This window comes from Lepidochelys kempii, chromosome 9, assembly GCF_965140285.1.
Source record: "Lepidochelys kempii isolate rLepKem1 chromosome 9, rLepKem1.hap1, whole genome shotgun sequence".
NCBI classification, from domain to species: domain Eukaryota; kingdom Metazoa; phylum Chordata; order Testudines; family Cheloniidae; genus Lepidochelys; species Lepidochelys kempii.
In genome coordinates this window covers 53,525,290-53,549,792 of record NC_136388.1, presented here as the reverse complement: position 1 = coordinate 53,549,792, position 24,503 = coordinate 53,525,290, and the positions used below count along the sequence as shown (strand labels likewise).

Here is a 24,503-nt window from a genome sequence, read left to right as displayed (position 1 = left end):
GAACAAGGTCAGCTCCCAGACTGCTGCACTGGGCAGCACAGCATGGAGAGGAGGTGACCAGCCCTCTGTGGAGAAAGAAGTGGTTCAGGAATATTTAGAAAAGCTGGACGAACACAAGTCCATGGGGCCGGATGCACTGCATCCAAAGGTGCTAAAGGATTTGGCGGATGTGACTGCAGAGCCATTGGCCATTATCTTTGAAAACTCATGGCGATTGGGGGAGGTCCCGGACAACTCGAAAAAGGCTAATGTAGTGCCCATCTTTAAAAAAGGGAAGGAGGAGGATCCTGAGAACTACAGGTCAGTCAGCCTCACCTCAGTCCCTGGAAAAATCATGGAGCAGGTCCTCAAGGAATCAATTCTGAAGGATTTAGAGGAGAGGAAAGTGATCAGGAACAGTCAGCATGGATTCACCAAGGGCAAGTCATACCTGACTAATCTAATTGCCTTCTATGACGAGATAACTGGATCTGTGGATGAGGGGAAAGCAATGGACATGTTATTTCTTGACTTTAGCAAAGCTTTTGACACGGTCTCCCACAGTATTCTTGCCAGCAAGTTAAAGCAGTATGGGCTGGATGAATGGACCATAAGATGGATAGAAAGCTGGCTAGATCGTTGGGCTCAATGGGTAGTGATCAATGGCTCCATGTCTAGTTGGCAACTGGTATCAAGCAGAGTGCCCCAAAGGTCAGTCCTGGGGCCGGTTTTGTTCAATATCTTCATTAACGATCTGGAGGATGGTGTGGACTGCACCCTCAGCAAGTTTGCAGATGACACTAAACTGAGAGGAGTGGTAGATAAGCTGGACGGTAGGGATAGGATACAGAGGGACCTGAAAAATCAGATGATTTGATCAAAAGAAATCTGATGAGGTTCAACAAGGACAAGTGCAGAGTCCTGCACTTAGGATGGAAGAATCCCATGCACCGCTACAGACTAGGGACCTAATGGCTAGGCAGCAGTTCTGCAGAAAAGGACCTAGGGGTTACAGGGGATGAGAAGCTGGATATGAGTCAACAGTGTGCCCTTGTTGCCAAGAAGACTAACAGCATTCTGGGCTGTATAAGTAGGGGCACTGCCAGCAGATCAAGGGACGTGATCGTTCCCCTCTATTTGACATTGGTGAGGCCTCATTTGGAGTACTGTGTCCAGTTTTGGGCCCCTCACTACAAGAAGGATGTGGAGAAATTGGAGAGAGTCCAGTGAAAGACAACAAAAATGATTAGGGGTCTGGAACACATGACTTATGAGGAAAGGCTGAGGGAACTGGGATTGTTTAGTCTGCGGAAGAGAAGAATGAGGGGGGATTTGATAGCTGCTTTCAACTACCCGAAAGGGGGTTCCAAAGAGGATGGCTCTAGACTGTTCTCAGTGGTAGCTGATGACAGAATGAGAAGTAATGGTCTCAAGTTGCAGTGGGGGAGGTTTAGGTTGGATATTAGGAAAAACTTTTTCACTAGGGGTGTGGTGAAGCACTGTAATGGGTTATCTAGGGAGGTGGTGGAATCTCCTTCCTTTGAGGTTTTTAAGGTCAGGCTTGACAAAGCCCTGGCTGGGATGCTTTAATTGGGGATTGGTCCTGCTTTGAGCAGGGGGTTGGACTAGATGACCTCCTGAGGTCCCTTCCAACCCTGATATTCTATGATTCTGCAAATGCATGCACACAGTAGCTCAGAAATAATCCTACTAAAAATTCACATGCATGCACACTCCTGCAACTTGGAGTATGTAAAGCAGCGTTTCTCAAACTGGGGTCTGTGGACCTCTGGGGATCCCCCAAGGGTACTTCAAGGGATCTGTGAGCCCCGCTGATCAACTCCTCCCCATCCAGAGTTGCAGAGGGGCTAAGGCAGGCTCCCTGCCTGCCCTGGCTCCCTGTTGCTCCCAGAAGCATCTGGCACATCTCTGAGATCCCTTGGGTCTCTGTGTGCTGCCCCCACCCCAAGCACCGACTCCGCAGCTCCCATTGGCCGGCAACTGCGGCCAATGGGAGCTGCAGGGACAGTGTCTGTGGGCAGAAGCAGCGCATGGAGACCCCTGACCCCCCTGCCTAGGAGCCCCTGCCAGAGAGATGTGCCGTCGCTTTCAGGAGCCCACCCCCCAACCCAAACTCCCTCCCAGAGCCCGCACCCTCCTTCATCCCAACCCCTTGCACCAGCATGGTGAAAGTGAGTGAGGGTGGGGGAAAGCCAGCAGCAGAGGGAGGGGGAATTGAGTGAGGGGCAGGGGAGAAAGAGGTGGGGCGGGGGGGGGGGTCTGGGTCCAAACAGGCAGGATTGGGGGGGCCCAAAAATTTTCAAATCAAAATGGGGGCCCAAAACTGGTTGCTGAAGTTTGAGAACCGCTGCTTTAGATTTTATTTATATATGTCAAGCATTTGTATTAATTTACTCAAACCCAGCAAAACAACTGTGGTTCAAGTTTTACAAAAACATTTACCCTCACGGAGACTAGACAGATAATTTCAGCTGCAAAAACTTCAGCCACAAAGTTGAAGTAATAAGTAAATCAAAATGCTTTAAAATGGAAATGCATAGGCAAACTTTACTACAGGTGTTGCTGCGCACTCCAATTATAATGGATACATGAAATAAAAGATGACTTCCTTTCCATCTTATTGGGATTTAATGATCTCTAAATACCACGCAAATAGATCCCTCTCTTCCCTCAAGCAACGTCTTTTCTAGGAATCCACAGAACACAAGATTCAAAGTTTTCAAAGGCCTTAATTCACAGCTGCCTGTTTCATGTTTAATTCACTGCCAGTATACCAACTGACAGGTTACCTATAAATGTATCAATTTTGAAGTAAAAAGGATGATGCCCCAAAGAACACTTATTTAAAAATACTCGGAACACTTTAGAAATGTATCCAACAAGCCACGCCCTTTTCTTCTCAGTCTTTAATTTCTTCTTGAGCACAATTAGTTGGTTCACTCTGGCTGTATAAATAAAAAAACTAAACAGCATATCCTTTTATGCGCTAGCATCTTCTAATTTGTGCAAAGAAAAGAGCAGAAAAGTGGTCCGACTACTGACATTGACCTTTTGTTAAAATCTAGGCAAGACATATTCATATATTAAGGTATGTAATGCAAACTCTATTTATGCTTACCTTGGATTTAGCATGCCAACTGAAATGAAGACTGTTGGTCTCGCTGGGTATTAACAGATTGAAGGACAATGCATAGTGATTAATAAGATCATTCCTCACATAATATAGCTCTGCATCAAGACCTAGAAATCAGAGTATTTAGAAAAATATAAGGTAAGGAAAGCAAAAGCCACTAGTAACTGACGCACAGCTACAGTCTCTCTTTTATTTGAAGTATTCATAGAATCATAGAATATCAGGGTTGGAAGGGACCTCAGGAGGTCATCTAGTCCAACCCCCTGCTCAAAGCAGGACCAATCCCCAATTAAATCATCCCAGCCAGGGCTTTGTCAAGCCTGACCTTAAAAACGTCTAAGGAAGGAGATTCTACCACCTCTCTAGGTAACGCATTCCAGTGTTTCACCACCCTCCTAGTGAAAAAGTTTTTCCTAATATCCAACCTAAACCTCCCCCACTGCAACTTGAGACCATTACTCTTTCTCCTGTCCTCTTCTACCACTGAGAATAGTCTAGAACTATCCTCTCCGGAACCACCTCTCAGGTAGTTGAAAGCAGCTATCAAATCCCCCCTCATTCTTCTCTTCTGCAGACTAAACAATCCCAGTTCCCTCAGCCTCTCCTCATAACTCATGTGTTCCAGACCCCTAATCATTTTTGTTGCCCTTCGCTGGACTCTCTCCAATTTCTCCACATCCTTCTTGTAGTGTGGGGCCCAAAACTGGACACAGTACTCCAGATGAGGCCTCACCAATGTCGAATAGAGGGGAACGATCACGTCCCTCGATCTGCTCGCTATGCCCCTACTTATACATCCCAAAATGCCATTGGTCTTCTTGGCAACAAGGGCACACTGCTGACTCATATCCAGCTTCTCGTCCACTGTCACCCCCAGGTCCTTTTCCGCAGAACTGCTGCCTAGCCATTCAGTCCCTAGTCTGTAGCTGTGCATTGGGTTCTTCTGTCCTAAGTGCAGGACCCTGCACTTATCCTTATTGAACCTCATCAGATTTCTTTTGGCCCAGTCCTCCAATTTGTCTAGGTCTCTCTGTATCCTATCCCTGCCCTCCAGCGTATCTACCACTCCTCCTAGTTTAGTATCATCTGCAAATTTGCTGAGAGTGCAATCCACACCATCCTCCAGATCATTTATTATTCTTGACTCTTTGTACTAGAAGCTCTGCTTTTTATATATATATATACACACATATATATATATATATATATATATACACACATATATATATATATATATATATATACACACACACACACACAAAGTTCATAAATTCTATTTTTATATGCATAGTGGAGATAGACCATCATTTTTGCCAGTGTTGAGAAGTACTGCAAATTCCTGACAAAGTATTAGTTCATAAGAGGAGCTCACCCCTGAAGGACAGAAAGATGGACCAGGTCAAGGAAGGGGAAACAAAGGGGATTTTCTATACAAACTAACAAGAATCACTACAGGCAGTAATGAAGGGATCCCTCATCTCATGGACCACATATTGTCTATTCCTGTGCATTAAGGGCTCAATTCTGCTCATGTTTACAATGATATATGCAGTGCTGGCAGACCAGGTGCCAGCTCAGGCCAAGAGCTCTGGTCCTCACTGAATATTGAAAAATGCATAGCTGGAAACCAGTTTGGGTCACCTGTGTGTTAGTATTGTTAAACAGAGTTATAAGAATGTGTTTAGTTTTTATGAAATGTATGTAGGATGCTGCTTGTATTAATCTTACTAATATCTGTATCCCATGTTACAAGGTAATATTTAAGTGTTTGCTCTGTAACTATAAAAATGTTTGCTAAGACTTACAAACCCCAGCAGTCAGGAGAAAAGCATTACCAGGAGGGAAATACTAGTTTACCAGAAAAGATGTCATTTCCTCCCGAACAAAAGGCAGCCTACAGACACCAGACAAACCACTGGAACATCAGTGGACAAAATACTTTGCTGATTGATTCCCCCGCACCTATGGAGAGGGTACATACACAAGCCCTTATCCCACCACAGCTTGAACACTGAGGGAAGGGAATAAAAATTCCTGACCAGAAGGATTTGTATCACTATGCTGCCTGGAATTTGGAGAGAGCAATATTTCTAAGCATAAGCAAGGGCTCCCCAAGTTGCTTAGCCCTAATGACATTAAACTTTAGTTAGTTTAATACAGGACTGGCTACAAGCATTGTCTTTAGTGAGAGATCGAAGATACAAGTGACTTGCGGTAAGCGACTGGTCCTTTGGGACTGGGAGTAACCTGAATATTGTTATGATTTTTCAAATGCAAGCTTGCCTGGGTGACAAGACAGATGCCCGAGGGGACTGGCTGTGACTCCACGTTAAAGCTGTTATAGTGCTTGAGGAGTTCACACTTGATACTTTATTGGTGCAATCTAATTATAAAACACAACCAGTTTAGGACTTGTGCCTTGGTTTGTAACAGTCTGCCCTGAGGTTGATTCACATGTTCGTGAGCCACTCCAGACAGCTTGACAAAATAAATTCAGAATTCACTGTAATGCATTTACAGTGTTGTGACTGCAAACAATTTGGTCCAGGCCATCTCATTTTTTGAGCACAGTTCAAAACTATTTAATGAGTGAGGCAAAGGCTCTGAGGAATAAAGTAGAGGTATGTGAAATTTTATCCAAAAATGCAGATTTCACAAACTCTTATCAATTTCACAAAATGGTTCGATTAAAAACAAAAACAAACATTTCAATTTGACATTTTCAGAACCTAATGTTTTGATTTGACATATCTTCATTTCAAACCTTCCTTTAATTTTATTTAAAAATTAAAAACGTTAAAAAAGGACTCAATCAAAAATGTTTTGGGAAAACAAATCATTTCATTGGACCTGAACCAACAAAGTTTTATTTTAATTTTTAATAGTATCATTTCAACCCAAACCAAGTTTGGGGTTTTTTTTGGAATTGCCAGCAAACCAAAAAACCCATTATTCTCCCAGCTCTAGTATTTAGAGCATATAATTAGACCATAGTATTGTATATGCACAAGAGGAGAGAGTTAAGATTTCACAGGCAACCTTAAGGTTAGCATTTCCTCTCTGATATACTTTATAAAAAAATGTTTAAAGGGAATTTCCTAGTTTTTTTCTTAAAAAAACAGAAAAATCCATAACATTAAAATTATTTGCTAAAGAACACCGGATTGCAGTTTCCCATCCAAGATGCATATTCTGATGCAATGGATACTGCAGATGCCTGCCTCGTGAGGGCCACGGCTTCCCGCAGCTCCCATTGGCCAGGAATAGCGAACCACGGCCACTGGGAGCTGTGAGCAGCCGTACCTGCAGACGCTCAGGTAAACAAAACATCTCACAGCCCGCCAGGGGCTTAGCCTGAACAAGCCATAAACCGAGTTTGGGAACCCCTGCTCTAAATAAAGCGGATGAGGCATGAGCTCTGTATGACTGGTCAAAGGCCCCAGAAGCATTGGTGGCAGAGATAGCACTAACACTATTTAGGTAAAACTATTGATATGCATGGCAAAAGAGAATCCATTTCACTCCCCCACAAGTGTAAAAAGCAAATCCCAGCTCAACACTCATACTATGAGACCATATGCATCTCAACCAACTAGGTTTTCCTTTCATGTCTCTGGATCAAGGGCTGACTTGATCAACTCTGTCTGCAGTACTAACAGTACACGTAAGCAAGAAAACTCCAATACCAAACAAAAAACCCCACAGATGCCTGTTCTAAGGCAGTGGTTCTCAACCAGGGGTATGTGTACCCCTGGGGGTACTCAAAGATCTTCCAGGAAATACTCAACTCCTCTAGATCAGTTTCTCTCAACTTGGTGGCTGCAACCCTAGGGGTGGGGGTGTCACAGGATAGGTTTAGGAGGTTGCAAGTGAAGGGCCAGCCTTAGGGGGTGGCAAGCAGGGCTTTAGCCCTGGGCAGCAGGGCTTGGGCTTCAGACAAAGCTCAAGTGAAAAACAGGCTCAAGTATCACACTGAAATGTAAGTACAATATATATTCCAATTGATTTATGTTATAATTATATGGTAAAAATGAGAAAGTAAGCAATTTTTCAGTGCTGTGACTTTTGTATTTTTATGTCTGATTTTGTAAGCAAATAGTTTTTAAGCAAGGTAAAACTTGGTATGCAAGACAAATCAGACTCCTAAAAGGGGTACAGTAGTCTGGAAAGGTTGAGAACCAGTGCTCTAAGGACCTCAGTCTGAAGGTAGAAGTGTGATGGATGCCCATTTGTAGTTCACTACTCTGTATCAGCAACTCTTCTCAGGCCTGACATATTCATTACACCGCACATACTAATGTCATGATATTTATTTAAAACGTGACAGTGTACTCCTGGGGGAATTCTGCACCAAAAAACCCACGCATGTCTGCATATTTTATTTGTCAAAATAATGCAATATAATCACATCGGTTTCACTTATTTTGGAAATTTATTTAAACTACCATACTGAAAAAAAATATCACAACTGTTCTGCATTTCCTAAACACATGAAAGTTAAGTTACAAATACTTGGTAACCAATACCCTGCATTCCAGTTATAATCCTGGATTTTCATTTAAATTACATTACTTTTATTTTGGTGTTTGATGTTCTATAAAGTAGAATGTTGCTTTAAATTGCTCAGACTTTTTTTACCCATGGAAGTCAGACAGTTTTGCTAATCACTGTCCTACATTTTTTTTAAATGGATAAGTACAATAGATCCTGACCTGTAATCTAACCCCATTGTGCCTCTCTGGCACAGGGAAAAAAGCAAGAAAGATCCTTCCTAGCTGAGGATTACTCTGATTTACAACAAGGCTCCTTTACAACACTCTGGCAAGGTAAAGGAGCCTTAATTGACTAAGAATGGGAACAATTAACTAAGAATGGGAACATTAGCAGCCTGCCTGCCTACTTAGTCGTTGCATTTCTGCTCTCTCCCAGGGACAGAGCCTACTTCACACAACCAAGTTCGGGATGCAGCAACAGCAAGCGAGAGAGACAGAGTAAAGGCATGGCTACACTTGCAGATGTAGAGCACTGTGCGTTAAACCAACCCTCAGAGACTGCAGCAGGGAAAGTGCTGCAGTGTGTTCACACTGTCAGCTGCAAGTGCACTGGTGTGGCCACATTTGTGGCACTGGGAGCGGTGCATTATGGGCAGCTATCCCACAGAGCACCTCTTCCCATTCTGGTGCTGTGGCTTGTGGGAAGGTGGGAGAGGGGGAAGGGAGGGTGTGGGGCATTCTAGGTCCTGTCACAACACCCTGTGATGCATCGCTTCGCATCCCAGCAATCCCTGTCCTTCTGTCCACATTTGGTGCCAAATTTTAATGTTTTTTGTACTGAGCGCTCCGTCTTCACTTTCATTCTGTGGGAATGGATCCTGAAGTGCTGAGGAATATGCTGATGGGTCTCGCTAGCACGTCACGAATTGCAGTCGAGTTACTCCTTAAGCTACAAACTGAAGTGAGGAGTCCAACAATGATGTCGGCTCGCATAACGCATATGACACGAGATTGCTAGTGGCATTCACAGACATACTCACCACAGTGAAACGCCGCTTCTGGGCTCGGGAAACAAGCACTGAGTGGTGGGATCACATCGTCATGCAAGTCTGGGATGACTAGCAGTGGCAGCAGAACTTTCGGATGAGAAAAGCCACTTTCATGAGACTGTGTGCTGAGCTCACCCCCACCCTGGGGCGCAAGGACACAAGATTGAGAGCTGCCCTGCCGGTGGAGAAGCGGGTCGCTATTGCAATCTGGAAGCTGGCGACTCCAGACAGCTACCGATCGGCTGATAATCAGTTTGGAGTGGGAAAGTCGACAGTTGGAATCGTGTTGATGCAAGTTTGCAAGGCCATTAATTACATCCTGCTCAGAAGAACTGTGACTCTGGGTAACGTGCATGACATTGTGGCTGGCTTTGCACAAATGGGTTTCCCTAACTGTGGAGGGGCGACAGATGGGATGTGTATTCCAATTCTGGCACCAGCCTACCTAGCCTCCAAGTACGTTAATCGGAAGAGGTATTTCTCTATGGTTCTCCAGGTGCTTGTGAACCACCGTGGGCGTTTCATTGACATTAACGCAGGCTGGTCTGGAAAGGTGCATGATGCATGTATTTTTTGGAACACTGGCCTGTTCAGGAAACTGCAAGCCGGAACTTTCTTCCCAGACCAGAAGATCACACCGTAGGGGAAGTCGAAATGCCCATTGTGATCTTGGAGACCCCGCTTACCCTTTAATGCTGTGGCTCATGAAACCCTAGACAGGAGTCTTGACAGCAGCAAGGAGCAGTTCAACAACAGGCTGAGTCGGTGCAGAATGACTGTGGAGTGTGCTTTTGGCCATTTAAAGGGCTGCTGGTGCTGTCTGTATGGGAAGCTGGACCTGGCCGATGACAACATCCCATGGTTATATCCACGTGCTGTACCCTCCATAACATTTGTAAAGGGAAGGGTGAATGATTCACTGAGGCATGTAACTCGGAGGTTCAACACCAGGAGGCTGAATTTGAACAGCCAGAGAGCAGGGCTATTAGAGGAGCCCAGCGCAGGGCTGCAAGGATTAGGGATGCCCTGAGGGAGCAATTTGAGGCTGAAAGCCACCAGTAATGTTTGATGCCCTGCACAAGGGTGAAGTGCAGTAGTTCCAACGTTAGCAGGCATCTGTGTTTGCTACATATGATGCACTGAATTGCAGTGCCTGTTGCTTTCCTGGGCTATGGTATCTTTTACTTAATGCAATATTAAAGAACGTTTTCAAAGCCAAAAAATTTGTTTATTGAAAATAAAATTCATTTATTGAAAAGAAAACTGTTTGGGAAACAAAAAGGACATGACACATCTGTGCTGTTTGGGATGAGGGAAGGGTGTGGGGTGGGGAACAGGACAATCACAGATTTGCGTATGTCCCGTTATCATACTCAGCCTTCCTGTCTGGAGTGCTGTGCAATGAGTGCTGTACTTCAGGCTAGCTAAAAAGCATGGTGATGGGGGTTGAATGCAGTGGGTAAGGGTCGTAGTTTGCGGGGTTGGGTGGTGAAGCTACAAGTGCTGGAGGCAGCTGGTGATGATAAGAACCCAGATGTTGTGGAAAGTGGGTCGGTGGTGACGTGGGGACACAAGGGAAAGTTTTGGGACAAGGGCTGGGGGGGCGGGGGGGAAGACGGGTGTGGAAGCGCTCTGCCTGCACTACTACGAGCACTTGTATCAAGTCCGCTTGGTGCTCCATGCTGCTTAGCAGCCACTCCGTGCTTTGGTGCTGGCAATCCGCATTCTGCTGGTGGACCCACCTTTCACTCTCCCACCACTCCTGCACTTTTTGATTTTCATTAAGAGACTGCTGCATTATTTCATGCAGCATGTCCTCTTTGCTTCTATGTGGCCACTTCCTGATTCTCTGGAGTCTTTCAGCAGGTGATAACAAGGACTGCTGAGATCTCAAGATTGCATCTGGCAAAATGCAACACTTAACAGAGGCAGCATTGTTCACACCAGACAGAGCAATGATTTGCCCGTACTTAAAGAGGAGCACAGTGTACACAATAGCAGAAATTGCCTGTCCCAAAGCGAGCAAACATAACTCACAGGAGCCCCAAAATGGTGAGTAAACACAGGGTCAAGCATGACTGATTGTTTCACAGCCATACTGGCCTCTAGGATTCTGTGCCTTGGGGAGAGCCAAGGGCTGCAGGGGGCCCCTATACTGAACACTGTCCCCACATTTTCCACAGGATGAGTTCGTCCTGGAAGATATCTCGCTGCTGAGGGTCACCTTGGAAGCAAGAAAGGGTCTTCTACTATAATGCAGCTTCCGCCCTGGTCCATATGCAGCTTGCCTGTGTGCAGCAATGGTCCCCATGCTCATCGCGGCACAGTAGCACGGACATGTTAGCCTTACCATCAGAGGAGTGACGTTTTGGAATAGCCTTCCAAGGGAAGCAGTGGGGGCAAAAGATCTATCTGGCTTTAAGATTAAACTCGATAAGTTTATGGAGGAGATGGTATGATGAAATAACATGGTTTTGGTAATTAAATATTCATGGTAAATAGGCCCAATGGCCTGTGATGGGATATTAGATGGGGTGGGATCTGAGTTACCCAGGAAAGAATTTTCTGTAGTATCTGGCTGATGAATCTTGCCCATATGCTCAGGGTTTAGCTGATCGCCATATTTGGGGTCGGGAAGGAAATCCTTCCCAAAATAAAAGCCATTTACCGTGCACCTCCTCTGGTGTTTGTTCTTCCCCAATCACTGTCCGCTGCGACTGGCTACCTTCCTCCTGACTTGAAAACAGCTCCTGGCGGTATGCATCTAGGGATGCCGGGCTGTCCTCCTCCTCCTCAGCACCCTCACTCCTGCTTTCCTCCTCCTCCTGCCTTGTTGAACTGGGCTCTGAAGTGTCCATGGTGGTCTTCGGTGGTGGGGTCACCCCAAAGTATTGCGTCCAGCTCTTTGTAGAAACGGCAGGTAGCGGGGGCAGCACCAGAGCGGTGGTTTGCCTCACGAGCTTTGCTGTAGGCATTCCGCAGCTCCTTCACTTTAACCTACACTGCAGCGCATCCCAGTCATGGTCCCTTTCCATCATGTCTGATATCTGCCCGAAGGTATCGTAATTCCTATGGCTAGAGCGCAGCTGGGACTGGATAGCTTCCTCCCCCCGAAACACTGATGTGGTCCAGCACCTCGCCATTGCTCCATACTGGGGATTGCCTGGCACGTGGAGGCATGGTCACCTGGAAAGATTTGCCGAGAGCTCTCCACACCTTGCTGACCAAACAGGAAGGGGATTTTCAAAATTCCCGGATAATTTAAAGGGAAGGTCTGACAGTTAGTCACCTGAGGGCAGGGCAGTAGAGTTCAAAGTGATGACCAAAGTGGCTAGAACAGGCATTGTGGGACACTGCTGGAGACCGATCAGAGCGCATAATAGACCAGGGCGCCCACACTGGCGCCACGGCGCTGCAGCCGGGGCTCAGCAAATGTTACGCTTCACGTGGAGGTGGATTACCAGGAGCACTCCAGCCATGGAGTCAGAGTGCTGTACGTGCCTTGCCAGTGTGGAAGCCTCATGAGTTAGGGCACCCGGGGCTGCTTTAATGTGCTCTAACTCACAAGTGTAGCCAACCCTGTAGGTGAAATTACGGGTACCCTCTGATGATATGCCCCGGAGGCTGTACACAGACAAAAGGTGACAAAAAAGATTTCTCCAATATCAAGGCGAAAGAAAATATGTTAGCAAATGCACAGGGCAGGAAAGATGACTGACCTGCTGCCTCTGGGTTAGTCAGTGTCTAAACCTCCTGCAGTTTTGTAAAGGGGGAGATTTGACCCCAAGCAGCTCTGTGTTCCCACCCTACACTCTATTGTAATAATAATGGTCCAAAATATACCTTGTGAGGTATGATTTGGAAGCTAATAAGTCAGATTCTTACATGATATATGTGATATGTATTACGAGTTATGGATGCATGCTGGAATTAAAGTGTGTTGAAACCAGGCTTGTCAGGGGGAGTTGATAAACAGGTCTGCCATAGACAAAGGAATGTGTATTTGCTTCTCTGACCAGCCCAGTCATCAGGCAGAGACAATGAAGGTCCATTTTTATATATCAGGTAAACAAAACTATGAAACAAGTAGGGGAGGAGACAGCATAGTATCTACACCCAGCAGGAGAGAGAAACTTGGTCTGTTTTTTACTTTTCCACAAAGACAAGGGAGCTGAACCTGTGACAAGCAACTGAACCAACTGACTGTATACAATATAACTGTATTTATAAAGGTATACAGATTAAGGTCTTTTCTGAAAGCTAATGGCACACTGGTGATTAATATCGTGAATTATATTAACACTGTGTACAAAAATACAGATTTATAAGGATATTATGCTTTAAAGTCTGTGGCCAAACAGGAAGAAACAGGTTCTATCCCAGACAGGAGAGAAGGCAGCTGTCTAACTGTCTCCAATCCAATTAAGCAAGGTGTGATCAAAAGCAACAGAAGCCCCATTTACACAGAAATCAGCAGAGGGGTGGGGAAGCCCACAGGAAGGGGAAAACAGCATGAGGCATCCTGCATCTTGAAACAAAGGGCATGTCTACACTGGCAGAGTTACAGCGCCGCTCAGAGAGAAATGAAGGGAAACCGCTGTTCTGTGTTCACACTGTCAGCTGCCTGCGCAATAGCGTGTTCACACTTGTGGCACTTGCAGCAATATTCAGAGCGGTGCACTCTGGGCTGCTATCCCACAGAGCACCTCCTTCTCTTCTGCCACTAAGACTTGTGGGAAGGCGGAGGGGGTCACATGGCATCCTGGGTCCTGTCCCAATGACCAGTGATGCATTGCTTCACATCCCAGAAATCCCTGTGCTTTTGTCCGCATTTGGCGCCATCTATCAACAGTTTGTATATCACGCTCCCTGCCTCTCCGGGCTGCAAGAATGGATCCTGATCTGTTGACCAGTATGTGCTCGCTCTGAACAACACGTCACAAGTGACAGTGGAGTTATTCCTAAAACTACGAAGTCAAGAGGAGTGCAACTTTGATCTTGCCACACGTAGTAGCTATGACACGAGATTGCTTGTGGCATTCATGGAGGTGCTGACCACAGTGGGACACCGCTTTTGGGCTTGGGAAACAAGCACTAAGTGGTGGAATCACATCGTGATGCACATCTGGGGTGACGAGCAGTGGCTGCAGAACTTTCGGATGAAGAAAGCCGCATTCATGGAACTGTGTGAGGAGCTCGCCCCAACCCTGTGGCACAAGGACACGAGAATAAGAGCTGCCCTGCCGTTGGAGAAGTGTGTGGCGATTGCACTGTGAAAGCTGGCTACTCCAGACTGCTACCAATCGGCCGCTAATCAGTTTGGAATGGGAAAGTCTACAGTTAGATTCGTGTTTATGGAAGCATGCAGGGCCATTAATCACATCCCGTTCCGAAAGACCGCAACTCTGGGCAATGTGCGTGACATTGTAAATGTCTTTGCACAAATGGGCTTCCCTAACTGCGGAGGGACAACAGATGGCACGCATATTCCAATTCTGGCACCAGACCACCTAGTACATTAAATGCAAAGGGTATTTCTCCATGGTTCTCCTGGTGCTTGTGGATCACCATGGGCATTTCACAGACATTAACACAGGCTGATCCAGAAAGGTGCATGACGCATGCATCTTTCGGAACACTGGCCTGGTCAAGAAGCTGCAAGCAGGGACTTTCTTCCAGGATAAGATGATCACCATAAAGGAAGTCAAAATGCCCATTGTGATCCTGGGAGACCCCGCTTACCCCCTTAATACCATGGCTTATGAAGTCATATACAGGGCAATTTGATAGCAGCAAGGAGCAGTTCAACAGGCTGAGGAAGTGCAGAATGACTGCAGAGTGTGCTTTTGGCTGTTTAAAAGCCCGCTGGTGCTGACTCTGTAGGAAGCTGGACCTGGCCGATGACAATATTCCTATGATTATAGCCACGTGCTGTACACTCCATAATATTTGTGAAGGGAAGGGTGAAAGCTTCACTCAGGGCTGGACTGCAAAGGCTCAGTGCCTGGAGGCTGCGTTCGAACAGCCAGAGACTAGGGCTATTAGAGGGGCACAGCGCGGGACCATAAGGATCAGGGATGCCTTGAGGCAGCAATCTGAAGCTGAAAGCCACTAATATTTGTTGATATGCTAAGGAGTGCAGTGCTTGTAATGCTAGAAGGTGATAGGTACACATGATGCAATATGTGGATTTAACATTATCGTATGTTGCTTTGCAGGGCTCTTTTTGCTTTCAGTTAATAGAATAAAGATTGCTTTCAAACCAACACAATTCTTTTATTAAAAAGACAACAACCAAAGGAGAGAGTCAAACAAAAAAACCCAGCAGCAGTGAGAGAGATGGGGGTAGGGATGGTCCCAGGAGGAGGGGTCCAGGGATCATATCCAACCTTCTCCTTTGTAGTACAATGCAGCAGGTACTGTACTTCAGCAGAGCCAAACTGCAGGGGGATGGGCATTGAATGCAGTGGGTAGTGGGAGTCCGCAGTGCTGGACTGTGAGGGGGAGGAGTGGAATGCCGTGGGTATAGACTGGAGCCAGGAGGTTAATAAGTCTGTTGGCAGTGTCTGGGGAGCACATAGGAAAGAGTTTTGCAACAGGAGCTGCAGGGGAGGGCGGGCGTGGAACTGCTCGATTTGAAGAGCTAGTATTGCCTGGAGCGTGCTCTGCTTGACGCTCCATAAAGTTTAAGAGCCGCTCCGTGTCTTCATTCTGGCATGCTGCATTCTCCTTTTGGTCCCTCTTCTCGCTGTCCCGCCACTTCTTCAATTCCTGTTTCTCAGTGGCGGAGTGCATCATAACATCACACAGAAAGTCCTCCTTTGTTCTTCTTAGCCGCTTTTTAACTCTGCGTAGCCATTCAGCCGCCGACAACAAAAAGAGGGAGGCTGGGCTCCCAAGGTTCTCTCTGTGAAGTTTAAACGCAACATTTTACAGAAGCAGTAATGTTTGCAACACACAACACTGATTCGATGATTTAAAACACAGCCAGTACTCATACACCGGTCACTAACTGGCTGACCCTAGGCAAGCACACGAGCCACAAGACCCCCAAAATGAGTAGCCACAGGGGCAGGGTAAATCACTATTCCCAGACCTTGTTGTACACTGGGATGTGGCTCTTCGGGAGAGCCAGCACTGTAGAGGGGGCCTGATAATCATTCCTGTCCCCACACTTTCCACAGGAGGTGATCATTATGGAAGATATCTTGCTGCTGAGGGTGAGCAGGGAATCAAGGGAGGGTCTTCTCCAAGACTGTGGCTTCTGCCCTGGCCTCTGTGTGGCTTGCCTGTGTGCAGCAATGGTTCCCCCTCCCCCCCATCACCCAGCCCATGATGGCACAGTGGCACAGGAAAGTTACCGTTAATGGGGCAAGAAACAAAGTGGCTCTGCCGAAGAGACTGGGGCAGCGGATTGCCCAGTATTTCCACGAGAGTTTCCTGGAGATCTCTGAGGGAGATTCCCATGAAGTGAGGGAGTCAAACAGCCGCCTGTTCCGCCACTCAGATTATCAGCGATTCCCAAAATCAGATCCACTTACCAGGGGTCTCCTCTCCTATTTGCACTTTGCCAAGATCCGACTGCTGTGACTCGCTAGCCTCCTCCGGGGTAGAAAAGAGCTCCTGGCTACATGCATTTCTGACCTCCAAGTCATCCTCTGCCTCTGGGTCCTCCTCCCCCTCCGCATCATTTCCTCCTCTTGGCTCTGTCCACTCTCGACTGGCACGTGAACCACCAAAGTATCCACAGCAGTCTTTGCAGTGGAGGTGGGGTCGCCGCCAAGTACCATGTCCAGCTCATTGTAGAACTGGCAGCTTGTGAGCGCAGAACCAGAGCGGCAGTTTGCCTCCTGAGCCTTGTGGTAGGCATTCCGCAGCTCCTTCACTTTGACCCCCCACTGCAATGTGTCCCGGTCATGGCCCCTTTCTGTCATGCATCGTGAAAGCGGTCTGTAGATATAATTCCTACGGCTAGAGCGCAGCTGGAACTGCACTCCTCTCCAAATGCTGATGAGGTCCAGCAGCTTGGCACTACTCCATGCGAGGGAATCACCTGGTGTGTGGAGCAGGCATGGCCACCTGGAAAGATGGACTGAGACCACTGCACGCATCACCAAGCGAACAGGAAAGGGACTTTCAAAATTCCAAAGGACTGAACGGGGTGGGGCTGACAGTTGGTCACCTGAAGTCAGGGTAGTAGAGTTCAAACAGATGACCAGAAACGAAAGAACAGGCATTGTGGGACACCTCCCAGAGGCCACAGTGCTGTAATCGCCACGGTGTCTGCACTGGAACCGCAGTGCTGTAGCCCCAACGCAGAAAGCTGTATGCCTCTCATTGGGGGTTTTTTTTTAAAGTGTTACAACTGCGCAGTTTCTGCACACTAAGTGGCTTGGCAGTGTGTACACCTCGGGAATTACAGAGCAGAAAACTGCTTTGCTGCACAGAAACTTGCCAGTGTAGACAGGCCCAAAGTCATTGAACTTTGGAAGATATAAGCAAAGACAGAAGCCATCTTTGGCATCCATCATTAGAAGACACACAAGGGAACAGAGCTCTTCCAAGCTGAGGAATATGGATCCTTCAACCAAAGCTGAGGGGAGAGGCATTGAAGTCTTTGGCAACTAAATACAAGTAAAAACCTCCTTCGGAAAAGATCTTTTGCCTAGAAAGACAAAGGAAGCCAGCATTTTGTACTTCTGTGGAAGGTCCTGACTGAGGGAAAGTGAGTTATAGGTGAGAGAAATCATCCTGAACAAATTCAGTACCTCGCTAGATTAAGTTTTAGACCAGTGATACTGAGATCTCCGTGGTTCAGGAGCCAATTAGCAATCAACATGAGCCAAAAGAGCCACAGTAGCGTGAATTCATTATCTCATTTACTTCAGTACTATACATTCATATTTAAACAGCATGGCAGGGAAAATATTTAGTTTTTATATATACCCGTATATTATTCTCCCAGCGAAATGACTGACAAAGTATTACTATTCTATCAGCTACAACTGGTTAACATAGTAAATGCATCCTGACTGGTTAATAATTAAAATCACACCGTGTTTTAATATCATGCGCTGCAAAGAGCTGCAGGAGACACATTAAAGAGCCACTTTGCAACTCGCAAAGTCTGTTTGAGTATCTCTGTTTAGACTTATATGCATATTTTCACTTTTTTTTTTTTTTGGCTTGTCACCCGTTCTAACTTTATTCCTTTTACTTGGTATCATTTAACCTATGTTATATTGTTGATTTGTTTGGGTTTTTTTTACTATAAACCAACCCAGTGCTGTGTTTAAATGGAAGGGTGTATTTGCATCAGTCAAGTTAATAAGCTGTGATGTGCTTTCGCATCTTTAGAGGAACAAACAAACTTTATTCTCTCTCTCTCTGAACTGTCTAGGAAAGGGCTAAACATTACATAGCATATGGTTCTGGGCAAATTGAGGACTGGGAGGGTGTTGGGGTCACCCTGCAAGCAGTAATCAAAGCTGGTAGAGAACAGGGAGCATGACTGGTGTGTTGAAGGCAAGCTGCTGGGGTCAGAGTTGCTGCACCAGGGCTGCAGTTATACAGACTCTCAGTGTGACCTGTATGCTTGTTGCTGACTGTGAACATCCCAGACAGGGAGTTACAATAGCAAAGCATGTGAAGCACCCAGGGTTACAAGGCAGACGGTGATTCAACCCCTCACTGGTCTGAAATGCACCCTGAACCCTATGGTAAGAAGGTATACATTTTCGTTCAAATCTTTACAGTACACTAGAGAACACTCAGGATGAGGTATGCTTATAGCTGGAAAGTGACAAACTAGGATTATTTTAAGTTTATAGAAAGAAGGGAGGGATAGAATTTGATATATATTAATATGAAAGTTACTCCAACACTACAAGGAAGCATGGTAATATTAGTTCATATCTTTAATTTTTCCCTCTAAAGACTTGCCTACACAGTTTTAGTTAAACTTATGCAAAATCAGTAGAAAACCGTATTTAGTTAAATCAACTTTTCTAGTGATTTAGTTAAACCAGTGCAAAAACTGAGCATAGACCATTCTTAAGTAGGTGAATGCAGCGCTGTCATTCTAGGCATAATAGATATATGCACCTTATTCCCACACCACATGGAGGTAATGATATTCCCTTGATATTTTTGTTGATTCTCACTAAATCCCCTGCTGGCTTATTAGGATACTGCACCCAAGTTGAAACCGCAAGGTATATTGTCACTGCTGTAGAGAAAAACTGGAGACTGGATTAAATTTATGAAATGAACTACGTGAAGCATTGAGACTAATTCAGACTAGCCCGGACGAGAAATTCTCTTTCAAACCAGATCCCTTAACTAAAATATCTCACTTTTGTAGGGAACAGACATATTTTAAATATCACAAAGTTAATCATGGGGAAGAATCTGATGGACAGTAGTAGGCCCCCACTTAAGAGAAGAAAAAATACAGGTAAGAAAACTAATGAACTTTTCAGCAATGTGGTGTCTGCTACTCCATTCCAGACATGATGGAAAGTAGCAAGCAGAAGAGAGGGAAAAACAAAACAGTGATTAGAAAATTGCTTAAACCAGATTACTACATTCAAGCCATACATCAATAGAACACTTTCAAAATGTTCACTGCAGATTGTATGTATGAAATCTCTCTTTAGGATAGAGCTTATGGATTTCACTGAAGCAGGATGGGGGAATAACTGGAGAACACCACAAATCAGATCTACAGGAGATGAAGTAAAATCTGTCTATTTGATAATGTTTGGTGAAAAAAGATATGGAACAGAAGACAGTGCCCTGGCAAATATTGTAAGATGTGTTGTTTATGTCCCACAATGACATCAAACATAAGTTCCTATATTGGCTGATTCACAAGCTTAAAAATAGTCAACTTTATTGACCTAAGAATCTCTCATTTAGATGCTTTTCCAACCAATTTTTGCGTCCCTCATATATATATAAAAAAAATCAAACATTCTCAAACTGTAAAGAAAAAATTTTGGGCTATACCAATCTAATGAACACAACTGTTTTCTAAACAACGTTGGTTTGAGCAGCATGAGAGTAAAGGAGTTGACTTACTCTGTGAAAAGCTGAATTCCTCTTTGGAACAAAGTTAGGAGGAGTTTGTCTGAATCACTTTTATAGCAGATAAGGCTGGAAGCTTTCTCCTTTAACCAGTCTGCTAACTTTTCGTGGCTGTTTAAAAATAGCCAGAGCTTTGCGAACCAGCTGAGCAGCGGCGAACCAGCTGAGCAGCGGGGACAGCAGAGCAGCTCACAGAAGGAGTTTGCCTGGGAGTTCGCCTGGAGTGAGCCCAGTGAGGCTTACATCTTGCAAACTGCTCTGAGGAAGCTCATAGTAGGAAGGTGATATGGAAGGGGGGGGTTCAGCTGTTGTGACCTGCACTGGATGTGCCATGTTTGTCTTTCTTCCACAGGACAGAAGCGACTTTGTCTGTACAAAGTGCAAGCTGGTCTCCATATTGGAAGAGAAGATTGAAGGTCTGGAGCAACAGATAACAACCCTGCGTTGCATACGGGAAACTGAGGATTTCCTGGACGAAACTCAGGATAGGCTTCTAGGGGCACAAAGCTCTACAGATATAGAGCAGGTTGCACAGAGGAGCCAAGAGGCCAGTGAAGAAGCTTGGCAACATGTGACCTCCAGAAGAGGTAAGCGGAATGTCCAGGTTCCAGTAACACAGACACAGGTAACTAACCGCTTTCATGTTCTCTCCACAGGTACCGTTGCGGAGAGTGGACCAGATGATATGTCTGGGGCGAGAAAGCAGAAGGAGACTCTGCTGGTTGGAAGGCATGAGATGCGCTGTCCTGAGGTTGGGGGTTCCACGACCACCACTCCCAAGAGGAGAAGGCGGGTGGTGGTGGTCGGGGACTCTCTCCTCCGGGGGACTGAGTCATCTATCTGCCGCCCTGACCGGGAAAACCGAGAAGTCTGCTGCTTGCCAGGGGCTAAGATTCGCGATGTGACGGAGAGACTGCCGAGACTCATCAAGCCCTCGGATCGCTACCCCTTCCTGCTTCTCCACGTGGGCACCAATGATACTGCCAAGAATGACCTTGAGCGGATCACTGCGGACTATGTGGCTCTAGGAAGAAGGATAAAGGAGTTGGAGGCGCAAGTGGTGTTCTCGTCCATCCTCCCCGTGGAAGGAAAAGGCCTAGGTAGGGAGCGTCGAATCGTGGAAGTCAACGAATGGCTACGCAGGTGGTATCGGAGAGAAGGCTTTGGTTTCTTTGACCATGGGATGGTGTTCCATGAAGGAGGAGTGCTGGGCAGAGACGGGCTCCATCTTACGAAGAGAGGGAAGAGCATCTTTGCCAGCAGGCTGGCTAACCTAGTGAGGAGGGCTTTAAACTAGGTTCACCGGGGGAAGGAGACCAAAGCCCTGAGGTAAGTGGGAAAGCGGGATACCGGGAGGAAGCACAGGCAGGAATGTCTGTGAGGGGAGGGCTCCTGCCTCATACTGGGAATGAGGGGCGATCAACAGGTTATCTCAAGTGCTTATATACAAATGCACAAAGCCTTGGAAACAAGCAGGGAGAAGTGGAGGTCCTGGTGATGTCAAGGAACTATGACGTGATCGGAATAACAGAGACTTGGTGGGATAACTCACATGACTGGAGTACTGTCATGGATGGTTATAAACTGTTCAGGAAGGACAGGCAGGGCAGAAAAGGTGGGGGAGTAGCACTGTATGTAAGGGAGCAGTATGACTGCTCAGAGCTCCGGTACGAAACTGCAGAAAAACCTGAGTGTCTCTGGATTAAGTTTAGAAGTGTGTGCAACAAGAGTGATGTAGTGGTGGGAGTCTGCTATAGACCACCGGACCAGGGGGATGAGGTGGATGAGGCTTTCTTCCGGCAGCTCACGGAAGCTACTAGATCGCATGCCCTGATTCTCATGGGTGACTTTAATTTTCCTGATATCTGCTGGGAGAGCAATACAGCGGTGCATAGACAATCCAGGAAGTTTTTGGAAAGCGTAGGGGACAATTTCCTGGCGCAAGTGCTAGAGGAGCCAACTAGGGGGGGCGCTTTTCTTGACCTGCTGCTCACAAATCGGGTAGAATTAGTGGGGGAAGCAAAAGTGGATGGGAATCTGGGAGGCAGTGACCATGAGTTGGTTGAGTTCAGGATCCTGACGCAGGGAAGAAAGGTAAGCAGCAGGATACGGACCCTGGACTTCAGGAAAGCAGACTTCGACTCCCTCAGGGAACGGATGGCCAGGATCCCCTGGGGGACTAACATGAAGGGGAAAGGAGTCCAGGAGAGCTGGCTGTATTTCAAGGAATCCCTGTTGAGGTTACAGGGACAAACCATCCCGATGAGTCGAAAGAATAGTAAATATGGCAGGCGACCAGCTTGGCTTAATGGTGAAATCCTAGCGGATCTTAAACATAAAAAAGAAGCTTACAAGAAGTGGAAGATTGGACATATGACCAGGGAAGAGTATAAAAATATTGCTCGGGCATGTAGGAATGATATCAGGAGGGCCAAATCGCACCTGGAGCTGCAGCTAGCCAGAGATGTCAAGAGTAACAAGAAGGGTTTCTTCAGGTATGTTGGCAACAAGAAGAAAGCCAAGGAAAGTGTGGCCCCCTTACTGAATGAGGGAGGCAACCTAGTGACAGAGGATGTGGAAAAAGCTAATGTACTCAATGCTTTTTTTGCCTCTGTTTTCACTAACAAGGTCAGCTCCCAGACTGCTGCGCTGGGCATCACAAAATGCAGAAGAGATGGCCAGCCCTCTGTGGAGATAGAGGTGGTTAGGGACTATTTAGAAAAGCTGGACGTGCACAAGTCCATGGGGCCGGACGAGTTGCATCCGAGAGTGCTGAAGGAATTGGCGGCTGTGATTGCAGAGCCACTGGCCATTATCTTTGAAAACTCGTGGCGAACCGGGGAAGTCCCGGATGACTGGAAAAAGGCTAATGTAGTGCCAATCTTTAAAAAAGGGAAGAAGGAAGATCCTGGGAACTACAGGCCAGTCAGCCTCACCTCAGTCCCTGGAAAAATCATGGAGCAGGTCCTCAAAGAATCAATCCTGAAGCACTTGCATGAGAGGAAAGTGATCAGGAACAGCCAGCATGGATTCACCAAGGGAAGGTCATGCCTGACTAATCTAATCGCCTTTTATGATGAGATTACTGGTTCTGTGGATGAAGGGAAAGCAGTGGATGTATTGTTTCTTGACTTTAGCAAAGCTTTTGACACGGTCTCCCATAGTATTCTTGTCACCAAGTTAAGGAAGTATGGGCTGGATGAATGCACTATAAGGTGGGTAGAAAGCTGGCTAGATTGTCGGGCTCAACGGGTAGTGATCAATGACTCCATGTCTAGTTGGCAGCCGGTATCAAGTGGAGTGCCCCAAGGGTCGGTCCTGGGGCCGGTTTTATTCAATATCTTCATAAATGATCTGGAGGATGGTGTGGATTGCACTCTCAGCAAATTTGCGGATGATACTAAACTGGGAGGAGTGGTAGATACGCTGGAGGGGAGGGATAGGATACAGAAGGACCTAGACCAATTGGAAGATTGGGCCAAAAGGAATCTGATGAGGTTCAATAAGGATAAGTGCAGGGTCCTGCACTTAGGATGGAAGAACCCAATGCACAGCTACAGACTAGGGACCGAATGGCCAGGCAGCAGTTCTGCGGAAAAGGACCTAGGGGTGACAGTGGACGAGAAGCTGGATATGAGTCAGCAGTGTGCCCTTGTTGCCAAGAAGGCCAATGGCATTTTGGGATGTATAAGTAGGGGCATAGCGAGCAGATCGAGGGACGTGATCGTTCCCCTCTATTCGACATTGGTGAGGCCTCATCTGGAGTATTGTGTCCAGTTTTGGGCCCCACACTTCAAGAAGGATGTGGAGAAATTGGAGAGAGTCCAGCGAAGGGCAACAAAAATGATTAGGGGACTGGAACACATGAGTTATGAGGAGAGGCTGAGGGAGCTGGGATTGTTTAGCCTGCAGAAGAGAAGAATGAGGGGGGATTTGATAGCTGCTTTCAACTACCTGAAAGGGGGTTCCAAAGAGGATGGCTCTAGACTGTTCTCAATGGTAGCAGATGACAGAACGAGGAGTAATGGTCTCAAGTTGCAGTGGGGGAGGTTTAGATTGGATATTAGGAAAAACTTTTTCACTAAGAGGGTGGTGAAACACTGGAATGCGTTACCTAGGGAGGTGGTAGAATCTCCTTCCTTAGAGGTTTTTAAGGTCAGGCTTGACAAAGCCCTGGCTGGGATGATTTAACTGGGAATTGGTCCTGCTTTGAGCAGGGGGTTGGACTAGATGACCTTCTGGGGTCCCTTCCAACCCTGATATTCTATGATTCTATGATAAGAAAGCAAATAAACAATATTGTCCCCACCAGAATTCAGAAGGAACTCAAGGTTCAAAAGAAACCTGTGGCATCAGACAGATTCCATTGCTTGAAGGGCTGCCAAGTTGAAAATCTTTGTAGGAATACTACTTTTAAAAACAGGGCAGAGCTTAGAAATTGGCATTTGTAAAAACCATCTAAATGAAATTCCAAGATATTCTGATTTGACAGATTCAATAAATTTGTCATTTCTCTGATATTCCTGCCTGGCTGTGCAAAGACTTCAACTTCAAAAAGGAAATCCACTAGCTCTTAGGAATACCCATGCTCTAGATGTGACCTTTCAAGTACCAGGATGGTACCAGGAGCTTGCGGGCAGATGACATGAGCTACACAACCACTCTGCTACATTGTTTTAAGAACTGCTGGCCAACCCAATAAAGTGGCAGACTAGGCGTCCCTATTGCACACGGCGAAAG

General features: G+C 46.3%; 1 protein-coding gene across 5 annotated transcripts in view; it reads right to left on the bottom strand.

The window, feature by feature from the left end:
• The window catches only part of RYK (receptor like tyrosine kinase), a 174,566-nt gene that overhangs the window by 118,077 nt on the left and 31,986 nt on the right, over window positions 1-24,503 (bottom strand). For all 5 annotated transcript variants that reach the window (XR_012160844.2, XM_073360374.2, XM_073360373.2 and 2 more), the window contains exon 2: window positions 3,119-3,240. Coding sequence is in view for 4 of the 5 variants with exons in the window: in XM_073360374.2 (XP_073216475.1) it covers window positions 3,119-3,240 (122 nt within the window). In the remaining variant the exon portion in view is untranslated. The remainder of the gene's footprint in view (window positions 1-3,118; window positions 3,241-24,503) is intronic.